This window comes from Somniosus microcephalus, unplaced genomic scaffold (genome assembly GCF_052327205.1).
Source record: "Somniosus microcephalus isolate GS21.2 unplaced genomic scaffold, FLI_Smic_1.0 unresolved_chr4, whole genome shotgun sequence".
In the NCBI taxonomy this organism is placed as follows: domain Eukaryota; kingdom Metazoa; phylum Chordata; class Chondrichthyes; order Squaliformes; family Somniosidae; genus Somniosus; species Somniosus microcephalus.
In genome coordinates, this window is record NW_028225182.1 from 35,948,527 (window position 1) to 35,968,810 (window position 20,284).

Consider the following 20,284-nt stretch of genomic DNA (forward strand, 5'->3'; position numbering starts at 1 on the left):
AAGAGTCTGTCCGAACTAATGTCCCACAGTACATATCAACTGATTAAGGTCCAACTTTCCGATCCGGTAAAATGAGGCAATGATCCCGTCCGGATCCAGCCACTTGTAGAAGCTTCTGGAAAACCCATTGGACTCCGAGTGTTTGTGCGCCAGGCTCCCTGGATAGGGAGCGGGCAGTGCCCACCGGTACACTCGAGGCCTCCCGCGACCGGTGGGCACCGCAGGGAATGGAGAGTCTTATCGACACAAGTAATAATATGATGATTTACTTTTATGAGTTTCCTGTTGTTTTGTCGAAAGAACATTCTGTGTTTGAGTTCCTTTGTTAGTTGTGCCAACTTAAAGAGGGAGGCCAGGTGTAAATTCGTTCCTCTGTTGATGACACCGGGGTAACCCATGTCATTTTATGGCTCAATTTAAAAAAAACACATTAGACATAGGAACATGGGAACAGGAGGAGGCCATTCAGCCCCTCGAGCCTGTCGCCCCATTCAATGAGATCATGGCTGATCTGGGACCTAACTCCATATCCCTGTCTTTGGCCCGTATCCCTTAATACCTTTGGGTATCAAAAATCTATCAATCTCAGATTTAAAATTAACAATTGACCCAGCAACAACTGCTGTTAGCGGAAGAGAGTTCCAAACCTTTCCCACCCTTTGTGTGTAGAAGTGTTTCCTAACTTCACTTCTGAAAGATCTGGCTCTAATTTTTAGGCCATGTCCCCTTGTCCTGAACTCCCAACCGGCGGAAATAGTTTGTCTCTGTGTACCCTATCGGTTCCCCTTAATATCTTGAAAACTTCAATCAAATCACCCCTTAACTTTCTAAATCCCGAGCTTTTCACCATTGGGAAAGTACGCTGATCTATCCTTTTTCGATCCAAAGTGGATGACTACTGTATTAATGGTGCCCATCAAAATGTGCCCTTGTGCGACTCTTTCAGGTGGGGGTGATTGACCAAATTGTAATAGGCCCTCGTGGCAATAAATCCATCAGTTCTGGCATTTTTTTCCTTTTTTTATTCTTCTTATTTTTTCTTTTTTTGTCAAGTTTTATTAAAAGTTTTATTAATTTACAGTTGATTAGTTTAACCAAAAGAGCACCCCTATTGGTCGAATGTTTTCTTAAGTTACAGTCAATTGCTTTAATCAAAAAGAGCAATCAAATTTGAAATTAGTTTGTTCAGGTTCCTTTAAAGTTTTATTTATTTACAGACTAACTGGTTAATCACCCACACATAAAAGTGTACAGTTGATTGGTGTAACCACCCAATCAAAAGAGTCACTCCGATTGGTCGAATTAAAATAGGCCCTCCTGGCAATAAATACATGAGTTCTGGCATTGGGTAGAAATTGTGGAGCTTGGGGTTAATTGGCTCAATGTGACTGCAGGTTGTGTGTATAAAAGGTGCTTGTTGGTGGGTGCAGGGATAGTTGAGTTGTTTAGTATCATGGGGGATTTTGTAGTGAGGGGTTTGCTCCCAGTGCTGGTGTTAGTTGGAGCTGTTTGTTCCTCTGATATTTGGCAACAGTTTGGGGGCCAGAGGTTTCCATGGAGAAGAGTAAAAGCCACCCCTGGGCCTCAGAGAGTTCCTTCTCCTGGGTCTCCCTTTGGCTCCGGTTTCAGTGTGTCTGCGGGGCGCAGTGTGTCTCCACTGCAGACTGTGAGGGTGCAGTGTGGAGAGCACAACCTGCTGGTCAGGGTACAGATGGATTTATTTGGAACCAGGCACCTGATTAAAGCTGCTGACCTGACCCTGGGGACGGCAGGTTGTCGGCCAACTGGGATCTACTCTCAGAACCACACCGTCCTCTTTGATTATGGGCTGCATGAGTGTGGCAGCAGAGTGAAGGTAATGTGATTCCTCAACTCTTGCTCTAAGCTTGGAGTATGGATTAGACCCAACTCTTTATTCCTACCTTTGGTGAAATGTCATTGATGTTGAGGAGATTCCTGTCTCCTGCTTTTAAATCCTCAGACTTGTGTTGAATTATGCATTGTCCTTGGCTTTAACTGGTCTTCCTGAGTCTCCAACCTTGTGATCTCAGCCCTATTGGCCTTGAGCCTTCACTTAGTTCTTCAAACTTTTCCTTCCATACATCTTGGCCTAGAAATTCAGTTCGGACGCTATTGCGGCGCTAAAGTCGGGCGCTCGTCAAATTTAGCGGCCGCCGGAAAGTGCAGGCGAGCTCGCCGAAATTCAGTAGATTTGGCCAACTTTTTGGCCGAGCGCTGCAAAAGGCGTTGGAACCCTGTGTTCAGGCGCTAATCCGGCGATGCAGCCTGATAACGCCGATTCCGGGCGCAGCGCAGCTGCGATCATGTGGTGAGTGTCAGCAGACACCCTGACGCCGGCCAGCTCTTAAAGGGGGAAGGGTCAACTTTGACTGCAGCCACGCCCTGCATGCTGTAGCCCTGCAACTAGGCCTCCGGACTGGTTGTGTGCCATATCAACGCCTGGAGGTCATGGAGAGGGCCCGTGAAAGAGCCCAGCGGTTCTCTGAGCATGCGCTGGATGTGCTCCTTCATGGGGTGCGCAAAAGAAGACAGGTCGTGTGCCCGGCTAGTGGCAGGAAGGCTCCCAGGAGCCAGTTCAGGGAGGCGTGGACCAAAATTGCCCGGAGGGTCTCCTCCAACTCCGATGTTCCCAGGAGTGCGGACCAGTGCCGCAAGAAATACAATGACCTATGTCGGCTGGTCAAGGTGAGTACCCTTTCCAATGTCCCCCTCATCCTTGCATGTGCACCTCCCATTAGGGCCAAAGGGACATTCAAGGTCTAATGCCCAGCCCTGCTGCCGCTGCAATGGCACTTGCATGTTAATCAATAGCTCTTTCTGCACTTGCCACACTGTGCAAGCTATTCCACCATGGGAGGCCTCACACACAGCTACAGGGCACCACACTGTGCAAGCTATTCCACCATGGGAGGCCTCACACACAGCAACAGGGCACCACACTGTGCAAGCTATTCCACCATAGGAGGCCTCGCACACAGCAACGGGGCACCACACTGTGCAAGCTATTCCACCATGGGAGGCCTCACACACAGCAACAGGGCACCACACTGTGCAAGCTATTCCACCATGGGAGGCCTCACACACAGCTACAGGGCACCACACTGTGCAAGCTATTCCACCATGGGAGGCCTCACACACAGCAATGGGGCACCACACTGTACTTAGACGCCCTCCTTTCTCTTGCAGGCCAAGCTGGCGAGGAACGCCAGGAGCCTGCGTGTCACTGGTGGAGGCCCTCGCGATTACCAGGAGCTAACGGCTCTGGAAGAGAGGGTGGCCCGACTGCTGCGTCACCCGGTGATTGGGCCTGTGGCGCTCGGCGACGCCGACCCTATACTGGAACCCACTGGTAAGGACAGGACCGGGTGCACCTCTCTCCTTGCCCTCGCGCATCAGATCTACATCCTTCCCCACTGGCCGAGAAATGCACATAATGCACCAGTGCGGCCTCCCTCGCTGTCGGCCTGTCCTCACTCTAAAGCTACACTTGTGCCTTCCTGCTTTCAGCTGGTGAGGAGGAGGTGCTCCCTGAAGCCCACACAGCCAGGCCCTCGGAGGAGGAGGACGTCGAGGAGCAGCAGGAAGGCGCCACCTCGGGGGAACCCTCCTCCGCTCCAGGAGATGGCAATGAAGGGGAGACGTCTGGCGTGCCGGAGAGCCAGGGGGAGGCGGGGGAGGGGAGCCCCGAACCTGGTCCCAGTGGCATGGACGCACGCGGCAAAGCTCCGGCGGCACACCAGCCTTCTGCCCAGAGGGGGGAGGCGGTGGAGGGGAGGGCAGAACCTGGTCCCAGTGGCGTGGCCGCACGTGGCAACGCTCCGGCGGCACGCCAGCCTTCTGGCCAGAGGGTGGAGGCGCCCTCCAGTCCGGACTCGGACGTCGCCCAGGAGGTGCGCCTCCTGGACGAGATGTCGGCGGCGTCGGAGCGCCGGCACGTCGAAATCATGGAGGTGGTGGCACAGATGCCTCACGCCATCGAAAGCCTCGCTCAAAGTGTGGTGGCTTTCGGCCAATCCCAGGCCAGGGGCCTAGAGCTATTCGCAGCAGCGCACGCCAGGGGGGTGGAGCTCCTTGTGGCAGCGCATGAGAGGGGGGTCGAACAACTCGAGGCAGCGCAGCACGCCAGTCGCCAGCTGAGAGGTGCTGTGCAGACAATGGCACTGCAGATGCGGGGACATGCCGGCGCAGTTGGGGCACTGACTTCTGCCACCCTCGCACTGGCGCGGAGGCGTCGCCAGGCCAGCCGCCGCCCTGCTGCCGCACACCGGTCTGGCGACCAACAGTTTGGCGCGCTTGCTCCCCGGCCAGGCCGGCCGAGTGCACGTGTGTCTGGCGACCAGCGCGCGCCTGGCATCACCCACCTTGTCCCCATTGGTGCAGGCGAGCCTGCGACTCCCCCAGCCAGGGTGCAAGGAGCTACTGCAGCCAGTGAAGAGGGCCACCCACAGCTGCAGCAGCCACCAGCCGGCCCCTCCCGGGCCCGCCCTCGTGTAGGCCGACCCCCAAGGGCATCTGGCGAGACGCCTTGTCGCCCTAAGGATCCTTCCCCCAGCCTCGCCACAGCCTCACGGCCCAGCTTGAGGCGCAGCAGCAGGACGGGCCGGGGCAAAAGACGGCTGTCGACAGACTCGCCCTCTCGCCACACCGAATAGAGTGTGTTGAGCGAGGGTTTGGGTGATGCGGGGGCTTCTGTTCTGGGGGGCATTATGTGGTTTGGTTTTATGGGGGTCTTTGTGTTGTGGGGGGGGCTTGTTTTTGTTAGGCCAGTGACGAAGGCCATTTGGATGGTGATGTTATGTTAGTCCTCCCCAGGTTTTGGGAGTGACAGAAGTTTGTTACTGTTTTTTGGGGGTCTTCTCTGTTTTGCTCTTCCATGTGGGAAGGGCCCTGAGTTTTTGAAATAAAGATGTTTATTTATTCACCATGTGCAGGTGTCATGTTTCAAGTGGTTGTTGGGTTAACCGGCTGAGGGCTTGCGAAGCGGCTGCGTTCAGTGGGCCAGGCCATTCCCTGACAGGGGGCCTAGAAGTGTCGAGCAATAAGCCCCCGGCGGACGGCCCTTGGACCTTGTCGCTCCCTCCTGGCCTGGTGCTCCTCCTCCTCAGGGTCCTCCTGCTCGTCCTCCTGAGGTGGTGGGGCAATGTCAGGTGGCAGTGCCTGAGTCCTGCGGATAGCCAGGTTGTGGAGCATGCAGCACACCACGACGAACTGGGAGACTCTATCCGGCGAATACTGAAGAGACCCGCCTGAACGATCCAGGCAACGGAACCATTGCTTGAGGACGCCTATCGTTTGCTCTATTAGGTTCCTTGTGGCTTGATGGCTTTCGTTGTATGCCAGCTCCGCTGGGGTCCTGGGCGCGCGGAGCGGGGTCATGAGCCATCTGCACAAAGGGTAGCCCTTGTCCCCGATAAGCCATCCCCTTGGTGGAGGCTGTGCCTGGAACATGTCAGCCACAGTAGTCTGGCGCAGGATAAAGGCATCGTGGCTGCTTCCTGGGAAGCGGGCATTGACAGCTAGGATGCGCTGCCTGTGGTCACACACCAGCTGCACATTTAGGGAATGGTAGCCCTTCCGGTTGCGGTATTGCTCGGCATTGTGGATAGGTGCCCGCATAGCCACATGCGTGCAGTCAATGGCGCCCTGCACCATGGGGAAGGCCGCGATCCTGGCAAATCCGAATGCACGCTGCTCCTGCTTGTGTTGGGTCATGGGGAAGGAGATGAATTGGTGCCTCCTCGCGAAAAGTGCTTCGGTGACCTGTCGGATGCAGCGATGCGCGGCGAACTGGGAGATGTTCGCGATGTCCCCAGCAGCGGCTTGGAAGGAGCCGCTTGCATAAAAGCTGAGAGCCACCGTGACCTTCACTTCCACCGAGAGAGACGCCCTGGACATGAGCTGTGGCTGCAAATCTGCATGAAGCAGCTGGCAGATCTCTTCAACCACCTCCCTTCTGAAGCGCAGCCTCTTAACACAATGCGCCGCAGTCATGGTGAGATATGAGACCTGCTCCCGGTATTGCCTGACTGGGTAAGGCCTACGTTGGCGACGCCTAATGGCCCCTCTGCGTCTAGGCATGCCTGGCCCCCTCTCAAAGCGTCTGCGAGCCCTTCGCACAAAATGTAGGAACTGAGGGTTGGCCCCCCATGCAGCCCCCATTACAAAGTTCCAAACAGCAAAATCACAAGGATGCAAATGTCAAAGCACTGGCTAGAAGCCAAAAATACCTCTCCTATGGTGTCCGAAATCAGTAATCTCTGTGCCTTGCTCTCTGTGCAGAAATCCAAACCAGTCAAGTCATTGCAGCGAAATGGCTGGCTTTTATGGGTGAGTGGATGTGCCCTTTAATTAGCGCTCCCCGAATCCCACAGGGCCTCTGTTGAGTTCCATTTCACAGTTCTTAGCAGCGCCACGGCCACATCGGCCGGGCGCCACTGAATTTCCGGTTTGGGGCGCACAAACGGCGTTGCACGACGGAATGACGTCATAAGATGCGCGCGCAGCTGAGCGGGCGCCAACACTTTGCGCCGGCGCTAAAGCCCAGCTGAATTTCGGCGTAGGCGCAGATCCGGCGGTGCCCGGGCGCTAAGTGGATAGCGCCGGAAATCTGGCGCTAACGGCTGGCGCAAACAGCTGAATTTCTAGGCCCTTGTCTTGTGGATTTTCAGGTCCCTGGGGATTCAGTTTAATGGTTCAGTTATCTACAATATTCATTTTTTGTCTCTCTCTCATACAGAGGAGCTGTGATTAAATGAGGATTTAATCTTGTTCTTTTCATTGCTCTAAATTATCAACCTGTGGCTCCTTTTATTGAAGTGAAGCTGTCCTTTCATTGAGTCTTTATTCTGTTTAATTGTCTTGTGCTTGCAATCCCCCTCCTTGCATTAGCTACTGAGGCTGCACAACTTCCAACCACCTGAGTAGAATGTTGTCCATTTCTGAACCTGATGTCTTTCAGATGTCTGGAGATTTCCTGGTCTACGCCACCCACCTGAACCACACCCCCAAGGCCCATGGATCTGTCATTGTGAGAACTAATGGAGCTGTCGTTCCCATTGAGTGCCACTATTTTAGGTAAGATTCTTTACACTGTCGCAAATAACGTCTACAGCTGGTGTAGTTCTCTGACCTTGTCCTAAAATGGCTCCGTTGTCTTTCCAGGAAGGGCAATGTGAGCAGTGACCCGATCAAGCCCACCTGGATCCCGTTCAGCTCCACCAAGTCTGGACAGGGGCTTCTGTCATTCTCTCTGCGCCTAATGAATGGTATGTGATGGGTGGATGGGGAATGATTTCCTGTAGTCACCCACTGGGAGTTGTACCCAGTCTCCAACCCTTGTCCCTCTTGTACTTCAGATGACTGGCTCACAGAGCGCACCTCGACTGTCTACTACCTGGGTGACCTCATTCACATTGAGGCCTCTGTTTCAATGACCAACCACATGCCCCTGAAGCTCTACATTGATCGCTGTGTCGCTACGTTAAGCCCAGACACGGACTCCACCCCGCGATACAGCATCATTGACTACAATGGGTAAGGAGCACTCTGCTTTCTCCAGCTAGTCCTGTCTCAATGGCTTCTCTTGATTCACTCCATGTCCCTTTTTAAAAAATTATTTCTTCAGTTGCCTCCTGGACAGCAAAGCTGAGGACTCCTTCTCAACCTTCGTGTTGCCAAGAGACGAGCGTGAGCTGGACAAGCTCCACTTTGACCTGATGCGTTCCGCTTCTTTGGAGATGACCGTTCCTTGGTAAGAGGAAGCCGACCATTGCAAAGTATTTACAGCCATTCTGCATAACTGGGTTGTGCTCCACACGAGTGTCCTCCCACCCCTCTTCATCTAACTCTCCAACATATCCTTCTATTCCTTTCTCCCACCTGTGTTTATCTAGCTTCCCCTTAAATGAATCTACACTATTCGCCTCAACCACTCCCTGTGGTAGCGAGTTCCACATTCTCACCACTCTCTGGGTAAAGAAGTTTCCCCTGAAATCCCTCTGCTGTATATCCTGTGATCCTATGAATCACTAACATTAACCACTTTTCTCTGTTTCTAGCCAGCTTGCTATCCATTCTGCTACTTGTCCCCTGAATCCACCTGTTCATTGAGTTCCCAAGTTGGGAGGGAGTCACTATATAATGACTTGTGTTGACTGTGTCCCTCAGATTTTCATCTCCTGTCACCTGAAGGTTGCTGCAGTGGATCGGAGAGATTCCATGAGCAAAGCTTGTACTTTCCAGAAGATGCAGAATGTGTAAGTGCCCCCTCTCTCCCTCAGGGATGTGTTGTGTGGGGAAGTGATGCCCAACCTGATTGTGAAACTGATTCTCTTGTTTAGCTGGGCTCCATTGGAAGTATCCAACAATGACATTTGTGCCTGTTGTCACTTGGGCAACTGCAGTGCCACAAGGGAGTTTGGATTTGATTCCAGAGGAAGGAGGGATCTTTTACCTGAAGCTGGTAGGACATTGATCCTCTAGATGTTGGAGGTTGCCCTTTACCCTCTCTCTAACTGGAATGTTTGATATTGCAGGGAGTGATGCTGAATTGAAGTGGGAGGGTGAGGCCTCCCTTGGACCCCTGGTCATTCTGGACACTGATGTGACAGACCTGGCAACTGAGTCCCTTAATGAGGTTGAGCAACGGATGGCGGAGAGGTCTCCAGGTGGTGAGTTGGCCGACTGCTAGTTTCCATTTCCCTCTCAGTATTCCCTTCACTCACTGTTGGTTTCTCATTGCTGTTTAGGTGTGGAGTCTGAGGTGGTCCTGATGGTGGCCCTGACTGTGACTGCTGTCTCTCTGATCTCTGCTTCTTTGATCGCCTTGTTCCTGTACAGGAAACGCAAGCAAACCCTGCGCAACAACTTGTGATTAATAAAGTGGTGAAATTAGCAAATCTGTCATGGTTATTGCTTACATTTGGTCATTGATTTAAGGCTGGGGATTTGCATTCTGAATATGGGAAGTTTTCCATATTTATTTACTTCCATTAATGATTCTCGACCCAGTGGCATGCCTGCTGAGTGTATTTAATCTTTTCACCAGATATCAGGCTACTGGGGTATGTGCCCCATTTCACTAGTTTATTAACAGCAACTTGGAAGTGTTTGCCTGGAGCTAGTTATCTTGGTCTGCTGTTTGTCCCTTGTTAAGGAGCTTTGTGGGGCTCTTGTGGAGTGAGGTTAGTGGGTGTGATTATTGAGCCCCATGAAATTGCAACGTTCCTGGAAATTTTAATGCTGGGATTAGTTTATTACTAGAAGTGGAGGTTCTTTAGTCCCCTATAACTGACTGGGATAATAAGTCTAAATGGGGTAGATGTCCATATTCTAAAAATGATAGCGGCACTAGCGAGGGTGCAAAAAACATTTATTAGGCTGATGCCAGAACTGAGATTTGGCTTATTAGGAAAGATTGACCTGTTTGGGTTGCCTTCTCTAGGAAAGAGAAGGCTGAGGGTGTTTAAAATTATGACTGGGTTAGATAGAGATGTTTCCACTTGTGGGCAAGACCAGAACTCAGGGCCTGTAACTACAAGGTAGTAACTAACTAATGACTCCAATGGTGAATGCAGGAGAAACTTCTTTGCCCAGAGAGTGGTGAGAATGTGGATCTCGCTATCACGGAGTGGTTGAGGCGAATGGTGTAGCTGCATTTAAGGGGGAGCTCTAAGCATGAGGGAGGAAGGATATGCTGTTTGGGTGGGAGGAGGCTCGTGTGGAGCATGGACTAGTTGGACTGAATAGCCTGTTTCTGTGCTGTCGATGGCTTGTTAACCTGCAGGATTAGTCACCTGAGGAATTGCATCTCTGAAGGCCCCTTAAATGGCTTTCGGTCTTGGCCGTGGCTCAGTGGACAGCGCTCTAGCCTGAGTCGGAAGGTCGTAGGTTCAAATCCCACGTTAGAAAGCTTGAGTACAAAAGCCAGGCTGACACTCCCAGTGCTGCACTGTCGGAGGTGCCATCTTTCGGATGAGAAGTTAAACCGAGGCCACTTCTGGCCCCTCGGGTGGATGTAAAAGATCCTGTGGCACTTTTTGGAAGAAGAGCAGGGGAGTTCTTCCCTCTGACCAATTGTTATCCATCAGCCAACATCATAAGATGATCTGGCCATTATCACATTGCTGTTTGTAGGCTCTTGATGGGCTGCCATGTTTCTGACAACAGTGACTACATTTCAGAAGTAATTCATTGGTTATGAAGTGCATTTTTTAATTTGTTCATGGGATGTGGGTGTCACTGCCAAGACCTGCATTTATTGCCCATGCCTAGTTAGGCTTGAAGGTGGTGGTGGTGGTGGTGAGCTGCTTTCTAGTCCAGCTGCAGTTTGTGCAGTTGGGCAGGGAGTTGTAGGATTTTGACCCAGCGACTATGAAGGGACGGCGATATATTTCCAAGTCAGGATGGTGTGTGACTTGGAGGGGAACTTGGAGGTGCTGGTGTTCCCATGCGCCTGCTGCCCTTGTCCTTCTAGCTGGTAGAGGTCATGGATTTGGGAGATGCTGCCGAAGAAGCCTTGGTGAGTTGCTGCAGTGCATCTTGTAGATGGTACACACTGCAGCCACAGTGTGCCGGTGGTGGAGGGAGTGAATGTTTAAGGTGTTGGTGGGACATCCTGAACATGGTATGGTGCTGTATAAATAAAAGATTGTTCTTTCTAAACATCTCTGACGTGAGTGTGGGACCTACAATAAAAAATAATTATGTCTAACCAACATACTAGGTCCCCAAGTGGGATTGAGTTGCCGTACTGGATCTCCAACATCAGGTGGGGCTAGAATCTACACAAACTTAACGAGCACACTTTTGTATCTCTCGTGGCCGACCCTGGTCAGTGAATGCTGGCTGAAATCTGCAGTAGGACTGTTGTCAATACTTAACCACTTACATTTATGTCGCCCCTTCAACGTACTGAAATTTCCCAGAAGCGCTTTCAATTAAAATTTGACACCAAGCCACATAAGGAGATATTTGGGCAGATAACCAAAAGCTTGGTCAAAGAGGGAGGTATTAAGGAGCATGGAGCGCTGGAGAGGTTTTGGGAGGGAATTCCAGAGCTTGGGGCCCAGGCAGCTGAAGACAAGGCCGCCAACGGTGGAGCGATTGAAATCTGGGATCCTCCAGAGGGCAGAATTGGAGAAGTGCAGATATCTCGGAGATGGGGGTGTTGTAGGGCTGGAGGCCTCAGGATGTCCCAAAGCGCTTTACTTTTGAAATGGAGTCACTGTCGTAATGTGGGAAACGCAGCAGCCAATTTGCAAGCTTCCAAAAACAGCAATGTGAAAATGACCAGATAATCTGTATTTAGCGATGTTGATTGAGGGATAAATATTGTCCCCAGGACACTGGGGAGAACTCCTCCTGCTCTTCTTCCAATAGCAGCCGTAGGATCTTTTACATTCACCTAAGAGGGCAGATGGGACCTCGGTTTAACGTTTCACCCAAAAGATGGCACCTCTGACAGTGCAGCACTCCCTCAGCATTGCACTGGGAGTGTCAGCCTGGATTATGGGCTCAAGTCTCTGGAGTGGGACTTGAACCCTCGACCTTCTGACTCAGAGGCAAGTGTGCTACCGGCTGACACCTTTAAGATGATCTACTGTTGGGGCAGGTTTCCGGTTTATTGATAACATCTGCAATTATATGGTTCCTTACCACGTTAAAATGCCTCACAACACTTCAGGCAGTGAATTACATTTGAAGATCAGAGACTCTTCTGCCTGCGATGGGGGTAGAAACTTTTGAGCACGTGCGGTGGGAGCGGTTTTCTGTCGGACCGCCAATCAGATGCGTTTGTTGGCTCAGGTGTCTCTGAACCCCCGAGGTTCGCAGCGCAGCGGGAGGCCGTTCAGCCCATCAAATCAGTGCCAGCTCTCTCTCTCCGATGCAGCAATCCAAACCTGCCTCTCCGAGACTTCCAGTGCAGGGGTCGTAGTCATGTCCTCGACTCAGCGGCTGAGCGTTCCGGCTCACGATGGTCAGGCAGTTCCCACTTCAGCCCTGTCTTTTTTGTTGGCATTTCATCACAAAGACTACGCAAAAAGTGTCAGGCAGATTGCTGGGAGGACTGTGCCAAGGCCCCATTGCCATGGGAACAAGCTGGCTTGGTTAGGCAGTGTAGGCCACACCTGTCCAAAATGGTAAATCAGCCGTCACTGTCCAAAACTAATCCCACTGATCTACTCTCTTCCCATAGCCCTGTATAAATGCCAAACTAACCCCACTGCCCCGCTCTCTCTCCATAGCCCTGTGTCAATCCCAAACTAATCCCACTGGCCCGCTCTACCCGAATAGCCCTGTATCAATCTCCAAACTAATCCCACTGCCCCGCTCTCTCCCCATAGCCCTGTATCAATCCCAAACTAACCTGACTGCCCCACATGGTCCCCATAGCCCTGTATCAATCCCAAACTAATCCCACTGCCCCGCTCGCTCTCCACAGCCCTGTATCAATCCCAAACTAATTCCACTGCCCCGCTCTCTCCCCACAGCCCTGTATCAATCCCAAACTAATTCCACTGCCCCTCTCTCTCCCCATAGCCCTGTATCAATCCCAAACTAACCTGACTGCCCCACATGGTCCCCATAGCCCTGTATCAATCCCAAACTAATCCCACTGCCCCGCTCTCTCCCCATAGCCCTGTATCAATCCCAAACTAATTCCACTGCCCCGCTCTCTCCCCATAGCCCTGTATCAATCCCAAACTAATTCCACTGCCCCACTCTCTCCCCATAGCCCTGTATCAATCCCAAACTAATCCCACTGCCCCGCTCTCTCCCCAAAGCCCTGTATCAATCCCAAACTAATTCCACTGCCCCACTCTCTCCCCATAGCCCTGTATCAATCCCAAACTAATTCCACTGCCCCACTCTCTCCCCAAAGCCCTGGATCAATCCCAAACTAATCCCACTGCCCCGCTCTCTCCCCATAGCCCTGTATCAATCCCAAACTAATCCCACTGCCCCGCTCTCTCCCCATAGCCCTGTATCAATCCCAAACTAATCCCACTGCCCCGCTCTCTCCCCATAGCCCTGTATCAATCCAAAACTAATCCCACTACCCCGCTCTCTCCATAACCCTGTATCGATCCCAAACTAATCCCACTACCCCGCTCTCTCCATAACCCTGTATCAATTCCAAACTAATTCCACTGCCCCGCTCTCTCCCCAAAGCCCTGGATCAATCCCAAACTAATCCCACTGCCCTGCTCTCTCCCATAGTTTTGTATCAATCCCAAACTAATCCCACTGCCCTGCTCTCTCCCCATAGCCCTGTATCAATCCCAAACTAATCCCACTGCCCCGCTCTTTCCCCATAGCCCTGTATCAATCCCAAACTAATCCCACTGCCCCGCTCTCTCCATAACCCTGTATCGATCCCAAACTCACCCTTGCCTCTGACTCAGACGGTTGTGGATTTAAGTCCCACTCCAGAGACTCGAGCATAATAATCTAGGCTGACACCCCAGGGCAGGACTGAGGGAGTGCTGCACTGTCGGAGGTGCCGTCTTTCGGCCGCAATGCTAAACTGAGGCCCCGTCTTCCCTCTCAGATGGACGTAATAGATCCCATGGCCACTATTTCGTAGAAGAGCAGGGGAGTTATCCCCAGGTGTCCTGGCAAATATTTATCCCTCAATCAACATCACTAAAAACAGATGATCTGGTCATTATCACGTTGCTGTTTGTGGGAGCTTGCTGTGCGCAAATTGCTGCTTTCTTTCCGACATTACAATAGTGACTGCGCTCCAAAAAGTACCTCATTGGCTGTAAAGCGCTTTGGGATGTCCTGAGGTTGTGAAAGGCGCTATATAAATACAAGTCTTTATTTCTTTCTTTTACAGGCGACTTTGGGCCGATGGTTCCCAAAGCTCTCCAACCAATGGGGGCACTTTGGTTTGGTTTTTGGTTGATGACATCGCCCAGTGTCTTTCTATTGATGGTTTTGGAGAAGGTCAACCCAATCTCTGCCTCTTTCTTTATCATAGGCAACGGCCTATTAAAAGTCAACCATGTGCTCCCTTTTTAAAGGGTCGCAAACGATAAGGTCTGTAAATTAACATAAATTTGAAAGGAACCTTAACAAATCAAATTAAAATTTGTTTGCCGGGGATGATGATGCACTCCATTTTCCGCGGCGCCCACCGGTCGCGGAAGGCCTCAAGCGTGCCAGTGGATTCCGCGTACTCCATATCCAGGGCCACCCGGGCGCGAACGTGGCCGCGGAAGAGAGGCAGGCAATCGGGCAGCTCTTTCCCACCCTCTTTCCAGTTGCCTGTTGACACAGCCGAGGCGAAAACTCCCTTTCGTCTTTTGTGTCGCCGCGAGATCACCGGGACAAGCTCTGGTTCAACCTGGATGCGTTCCGCTTCTTTGAGGATGCCAGGGACCTGGTAAGATTTGGCCAGATGTTGGAATGTAAGACGGTGAGCGTTGACGCTGAGTAACTCCTGGATGTGTCTCCTGCAGATCTTCATCAGTTGCCACCTGAGAGTAGCTGCAGCAGATCAAAGGCCGGATTCGGTCAACAAAGCCTGTTCCTTCCACAAGCCAGCCAACCGGTGAGAGGAATCTACCCCCGAATGGTGGACCTCTTTCTTTTTGGCGTATGGATGCATTCTGACTGATGGCTTGCTTCCTTGTTTAGATGGTCCCTGGTGAACGAGTTGGGCCTGTCCCTGGTGGAAGGATCCAATGAGGTTTGTGCCTGTTGTGATGGGGGCAACTGCAGGGGCGAGAGATTGCGATCTGGAGGAAGACCACACTCCAGGTGCAGGAGGGAGGTCCCATCTGAGCTTGGAATGTTGTGTTGGGTGTTGAGGGTGAAGAAGGATGTTTTGTAACTGGATGGAACTAATTGTTGCAGAGTCTGAGCCTGTGTGGGAGAGTGAGGCCTCACTTGGACCTCTGATCGTTCTGGATGTAGATCTGGACCTGGTTCATTCGGTGGATAGTGAAGCTGTTGGGACTCGTGAGGATGTTCCGAGTTCTTATCGAGGTGAGTGTTGATTGTATGAAAACCCAATTCCAGTCCTGTGACTCCTGACTCCATATTGGCTTCTCGTTCTCGGCAGGTGATGTGGGTTCTGAGCTACTTCTGGTCGTGGCTGTGACGTTGGCAGCTGGGGTCCTGATCTCCACCTCTCTGGTGGCTTTCCTACTGTCCAGGAAACACAACTGAATCCTCTCCCTCAATTGAGCTGCTTTATTTGTCAAAAAATGCTTCAATAAAATTGAAATGTGACTTGGTTGAGTTACAGTCTTTGGTGTTGAACTGGTTTTTAAATACACTGTCATGGTGGTTTGACCTAAGTTGTCTAAATGACACTAGACCAGTTTTGGAGGCCTATATTTAACTGACAATTTCACCACACACCGCTCAGTTTTGGGTAGTTGAAAGTAGGCATTTGCACCTGGAATAAGATTGTGGCCTTAATAGGATGGCAACTGGAATCATACAGCACAGAAAGAGGCCATTCGGCCCATCGTGCCTGTGCTAGCTCTTTGAAAGAGCTCTCCAATTAGTCCCACTCCCCCCGGCTCTTCCCCATATCCCTGCCATTTTCACCTCTTTGTATTTATCCAATTCCCATTTTTGAAAGACACTATTGAATCTGCTTCCACCGCCCTTTCAGGCAGCGTGTTCCAGATCACAACTTCTTCTTTATATTAGAAGTCTCCTCATCTCTGGCTCTCTTGTCAATGACGTTATTTACTAACCCTTCTGTCAGTGGAAACCGTTTCTCCTTATTTACTTTAATCAAAACCCTTACCACTTTGAACCCCTCCCTTCACCTTCTCTGCTCTAAGGAGAACAATCCCAGCTTCTCTGCAGTAATATTGTGACCTTTGTAAAGGGATGAAAGCGATGGGGAGTTTCTACCATCTTTCTAGAGCGAGTAGATGGGGTTACAGACACCCAGCTAGGAGTCTGCTGTGAGAAGGTTCCAGTCCCACATCGGGGTCAAGAGACTAGACCAAAGCAGCATCTCCTTAATTGGCCATCTTGCTCCATGTCCGCTGGCGGTAGGTGTGTCTTGGCCTCGTACTGTCACTCTGCTGGCTCTGTTCCACATTTAACATCCCTTAAAGGTTAGTTACAATTGCCTTTTTGAATATAGTGATGTAACCTACCACCCACCATCACACATGGGTGGGTAGTGGAATCAAACAGTGCTGAGGGGATTGGTAAATGATCAATGATCTTTTTCATTGCACTCTGGCTTCTGGTGCATTTCCCCCACCCGCCCAAAATCCTTCGCCCACCCCACCTCCCATCACCCCCTGTTGGTGGCCGTGCCTTCAGACATCTAGCCCCTAAGCTCAGACATTCTCTCCCTAAATCCCTCAACCTCTCCTCCTAATACATTGCTTCAAACCTACATCAGTGTCCAGGCATTTACCTGTCCTAATGTCTCCTCCTTTGACTCTGTCACGTTTTTGTCTGATTTACGTGAGTTGAATGCTTTGCTTAGTTGAACATTGGGCGGTGTAACAAGGCACCACTGCAACCAGATGGTGAGGATAAAGGGGCAGGAATATAAGATGGCCATTAACAGATCAAATTAAGAATTTAGGAGGACATTCTTTACACAGAATGTGGAACATGGAGTGGTTGAAGCAGATATATTTGGAGTTGAGATACAGATCGACCATGATCGAATTGAATGGCAGAACAGGCTCGAGGGCCTGAATGGACTCCTCCTGTTCATTTGTAAAGGAGGCTGGTAGCATAGATGAGGGAGAATGAAATAGAGGGCTCTGTGGGGTGGGGAGTTAGATAGAAAGCAAAGCACGCTCTACGCTGTCCCATCAAACACTCCCAGGGCAGCAAGAGTACGGGTTAGATACAGAGTAAAGCTCCGTCTACACTGTCTCATCAATCACTCCCAGCGCAGGTACAGCATAAGTTAGATACTGTTGTGTCCCCTTGTGTTTTTATTACTATGTAATACAGACACTTTTAACTCATTTTTAGTTTACAGCTTTTACTCAGTGCTTTCATGATGTTGCTGCCGCATGGTGCGGAGTGATACAAGATGTCCGACCTTGCACTGTGCACTGCCTGACACAGTGTGCCACATAGCAGTATAAATGCACTAACCAAAGTAGTTCCATATAACAATGTAACAAGTAGTTCCATTTAACAATGTGATAATATAACGATGTAACAGATACAGGTTACAGCATGAGTTAGATACAGAGTAAAGCTCCCTCTACACTGTCCCATCAAGCACTCCCAGTGCAGCTACAGCGCGGGTTAGATACAGAATAAAGCTCCCTTTACAATGTCACGTCAAAATCCCCCAGGGCAGGTACAGCACGGGTTAGATATAGAGTAACGCTCCCTCTACACTGTCACTTCAAACAGTCCCAGGACACGCACAGCATGGGTTAGATACAGAGTAAAGCTCCCTCTGCACTGTCCCATGAAACACTCCCAGGGCAGGTACAGCACGGTTAGATACAGAGTAAAGCTCCCTCTACACTGTCCCATCAAATACTCCCAGGACAGGTACAGCACGGGTCAGATACAGAGTAAAGCTCCCTTTAAACTGTCCCATCAAACACTCCCAGGGCAGGTACAGCATAGGTTAGATACAGAGTAAAGCTCCCTTTAGACTGTCGCATCAAACTCTCCCATGGCAGATACAGCATGAGTTAGATACAGAGTAAAGCTCCCTCTACACTACCCCATCAAACGCTCCCAAGGCAGGTACAGCACGGGTTAGACACAGAGTAAAGCTCTCTTTACAATGTCCCATCAAACACTCCCAGGGCAGGTACAGCACGGGTTAGATGGAGAGTAAAGCTCCCTCTACACTGTCGCATCAAACACTCCCAGGGCAGGTAGAGCACGGGTTAGATACACAGTAAAGCTCCCTGTGCTCTGCGCAAACAAGGTACCAAATCCCAACCTCAGAGGATCAGAGCCTATTAACCACCTCCCTCAGATTTCATGTTCCCACAGCTCGGCCATTTGTGGATCCTCCCCTTCCTTCACTCCACCGTTGGCACCTTGGGATGTTTTTCTGCATTAAAGGTGCGATATGATGACAAGTTGGCGTTGTTGTTCCAGTGTGACAGTCTCCATTTACCATCACACTCTTTATCAGACTGTATGAAACAGGACAATTGCAATTAGAGTGACTTTGCCTCTATTTTGGGGTTTTAATTGGATAGACTGTTTCCCCCTCGTGATGTCCTTTTAGTTATCAGCAGGGACGGGGGAGCTTGTCCTGTTTTGCAGACTACGAGTTAGGGGCAGTGGGTGAAGCTCAGGCCCACACTGATCATCTATAAGGGGTCCTCCCCACAAGGGACAGGACACCACTAACAAGAACAAAGAGTCTGTCCGAACTAATGTCCCACAGTACATATCAACTGATTAAGGTCCAACTTTCCGATCCGGTTCAATGAGGCAATGATCCCGTCCGGATCCAGCCACTTGTAGAAGCTTCTGGAAAACCCATTGGACTCCGAGTGTTTGCACGCCAGGCTCCCTGGAGAGGGAGCGGGCAATGCCCACCGGTACACTCGAGGCCTCCCGCAACCGAGGGGCACCGCAGGGAGTGGAGAGTCTTATCGACACGAGTAACATAATTATGATTTACTTTTATGAGTTTCCTGTTGTTTTGTCGAAAGAACATTCTGTGTTTGAGTTCCTTTGTTAGTTGTGCCAACTTAAAGAGGGAGGCCAGGTGTAAATTCGTTCCTCTGTTGATGACACCGGGACAACCCATGTCATTTTATGGCTCAATTAAAGAAATCCACATTAGACATAGAAACATCGGAACAGGAGGAGGCCATTCAGCCCCTCGAGCCTGTCGCCTCATTCGATGAGATCATGGCTGATCTGGGACCTAACTCCATATACCCGCCTTTGGCCCATATCCCTTAATACCTTTGTTTATCAAAAATCTATCAATCTCAGATTTAAAATTAACAATTGACCCAGCAACAACTGCCGTTATCGGAAGAGAGTTCCAAACCTCTCCCACCCTTTGTGTGTAGAAGTGTTTCCTAACTTCACTTCTGAAAGATCTGGCTCTAATTTTTAGGCCATGTCCCCTTGTCCTGAACTCCCAACCAGCGGAAATAGTTTGTCTCTGTGTACCCTATCGGTTCCCCTTAATATCTGGAAAACTTCAATCAAATCACCCCTTAACTTTCTAAATTCCGAGCTTCTCACCATTGGGAAAGTACGCTGATCTATCCTTTTTCGATCCAAAGTGGATGACTACTGTATTAATGGTGCCCATCAAAATGTGCCCTTGTGTGACTCTTTCAGGTGGGGGTGATTGACCAAATTGTAATAGGCCCTCCTGGCAATAAATCCATCAGTTCTGTCTTTTTCCTTTTTTTATTATTTTTTTTTCTTTTTTTTCAAGTTTTATTTAAAGTTTTATTAATTTACAGTTGATTAGTTTAATCAAAAGAGCACCCCTATTGGTCGAATGTTTTCTTAAGTTACAGTCAATTGCTTTAATCAAAAAGAGCAGCCAAATTTTAAATTAATTTGTTAAGGTTCCTTTAAAGTTTTATTTATAAACTAATTGGTTAATCACCCACACAAAAAAGATTACTGTAGATTTGCTTAACCACCCAATCAAAAGGGTCACTCCGATTGGTTGAATTAAAATAGGCCCTCCTGGCAATAAATCCATGAGTTCTGTGATCCTCTTTTGGTAAAACCATAAATTTAGACAGATAAAAAACTGTAAATAAACCATTAAAACTGTAAATAAACCAATCAAACTGTAATAAACCAATAAAACTTCAAATAAACCTTAATAATCAAATTAAAATTTGGTTCTCCAGCCCAATTATGCACTCCAGTCCCCGCGGCGCCCACCGGTCATGAAAGTGATCTAGCGCGCCGGCGGACACCGCGTGCTCCAGCTCTAGGGCCACCCGGGCGCGAACATGGCCACGGAAGAGAGGGAGGCAATCCGGCCGGACGACCCCCTCGACCGCCCGCTGCCTGGACCAATTAATGGCCTTCTTCGCCAGGCCCAGGAGCAGACCCACGAGGAGGTCCTCCGACCTGCCCGCTCCCCTCCGCACCGGGTGACCGTAGATCAAGAGCGTGGGACTGAAGTGCAACCAAAACTTGAGGAGCAGCCCCTTCAAATAATGAAAGAGGGGCTGCAACCTCTCACACTCTATATAAATATGAAACACGGACTCCTCCAGACCGCAGAACAAACATGCGGTCTGGGAGTCCGTGAACCTACTTAAATACCTATTGCACGGGACTGCCC

General features: G+C 50.3%; 1 protein-coding gene across 1 annotated transcript; it reads left to right on the forward strand.

Moving 5' to 3' along the window:
• Window positions 1-1,436: 1,436 nt before the first annotated feature.
• Window positions 1,437-15,201, forward strand: LOC147090527 (zona pellucida sperm-binding protein 3-like). The gene is made up of 10 exons (XM_085977049.1): window positions 1,437-1,855; window positions 6,980-7,095; window positions 7,183-7,286; window positions 7,377-7,554; window positions 7,646-7,656; window positions 14,304-14,413; window positions 14,490-14,581; window positions 14,668-14,817; window positions 14,885-15,018; window positions 15,095-15,201. The coding sequence occupies exons 1-10, from the start codon at window positions 1,454-1,456 to the stop codon at window positions 15,199-15,201; spliced, it is 1,404 nt and encodes a 467-aa protein (XP_085833175.1). The 5' UTR covers window positions 1,437-1,453.
• Window positions 15,202-20,284: the final 5,083 nt, after the last annotated feature.

Bases quoted from the DNA above. Each gene is read 5' to 3' on its own strand.
- LOC147090527 (XM_085977049.1), top strand. From the start codon at position 1,454: ATGGGGGATTTTGTAGTGAGGGGTTTGCTCCCAGTGCTGGTGTTAGTT. The intron at 7,287-7,376 runs GTATGTGATGGG...CTTGTACTTCAG, and splicing joins CTCTCTGCGCCTAATGAATG to ATGACTGGCTCACAGAGCGC. The intron at 14,414-14,489 runs GTAAGATTTGGC...TGTCTCCTGCAG, and splicing joins TTGAGGATGCCAGGGACCTG to ATCTTCATCAGTTGCCACCT.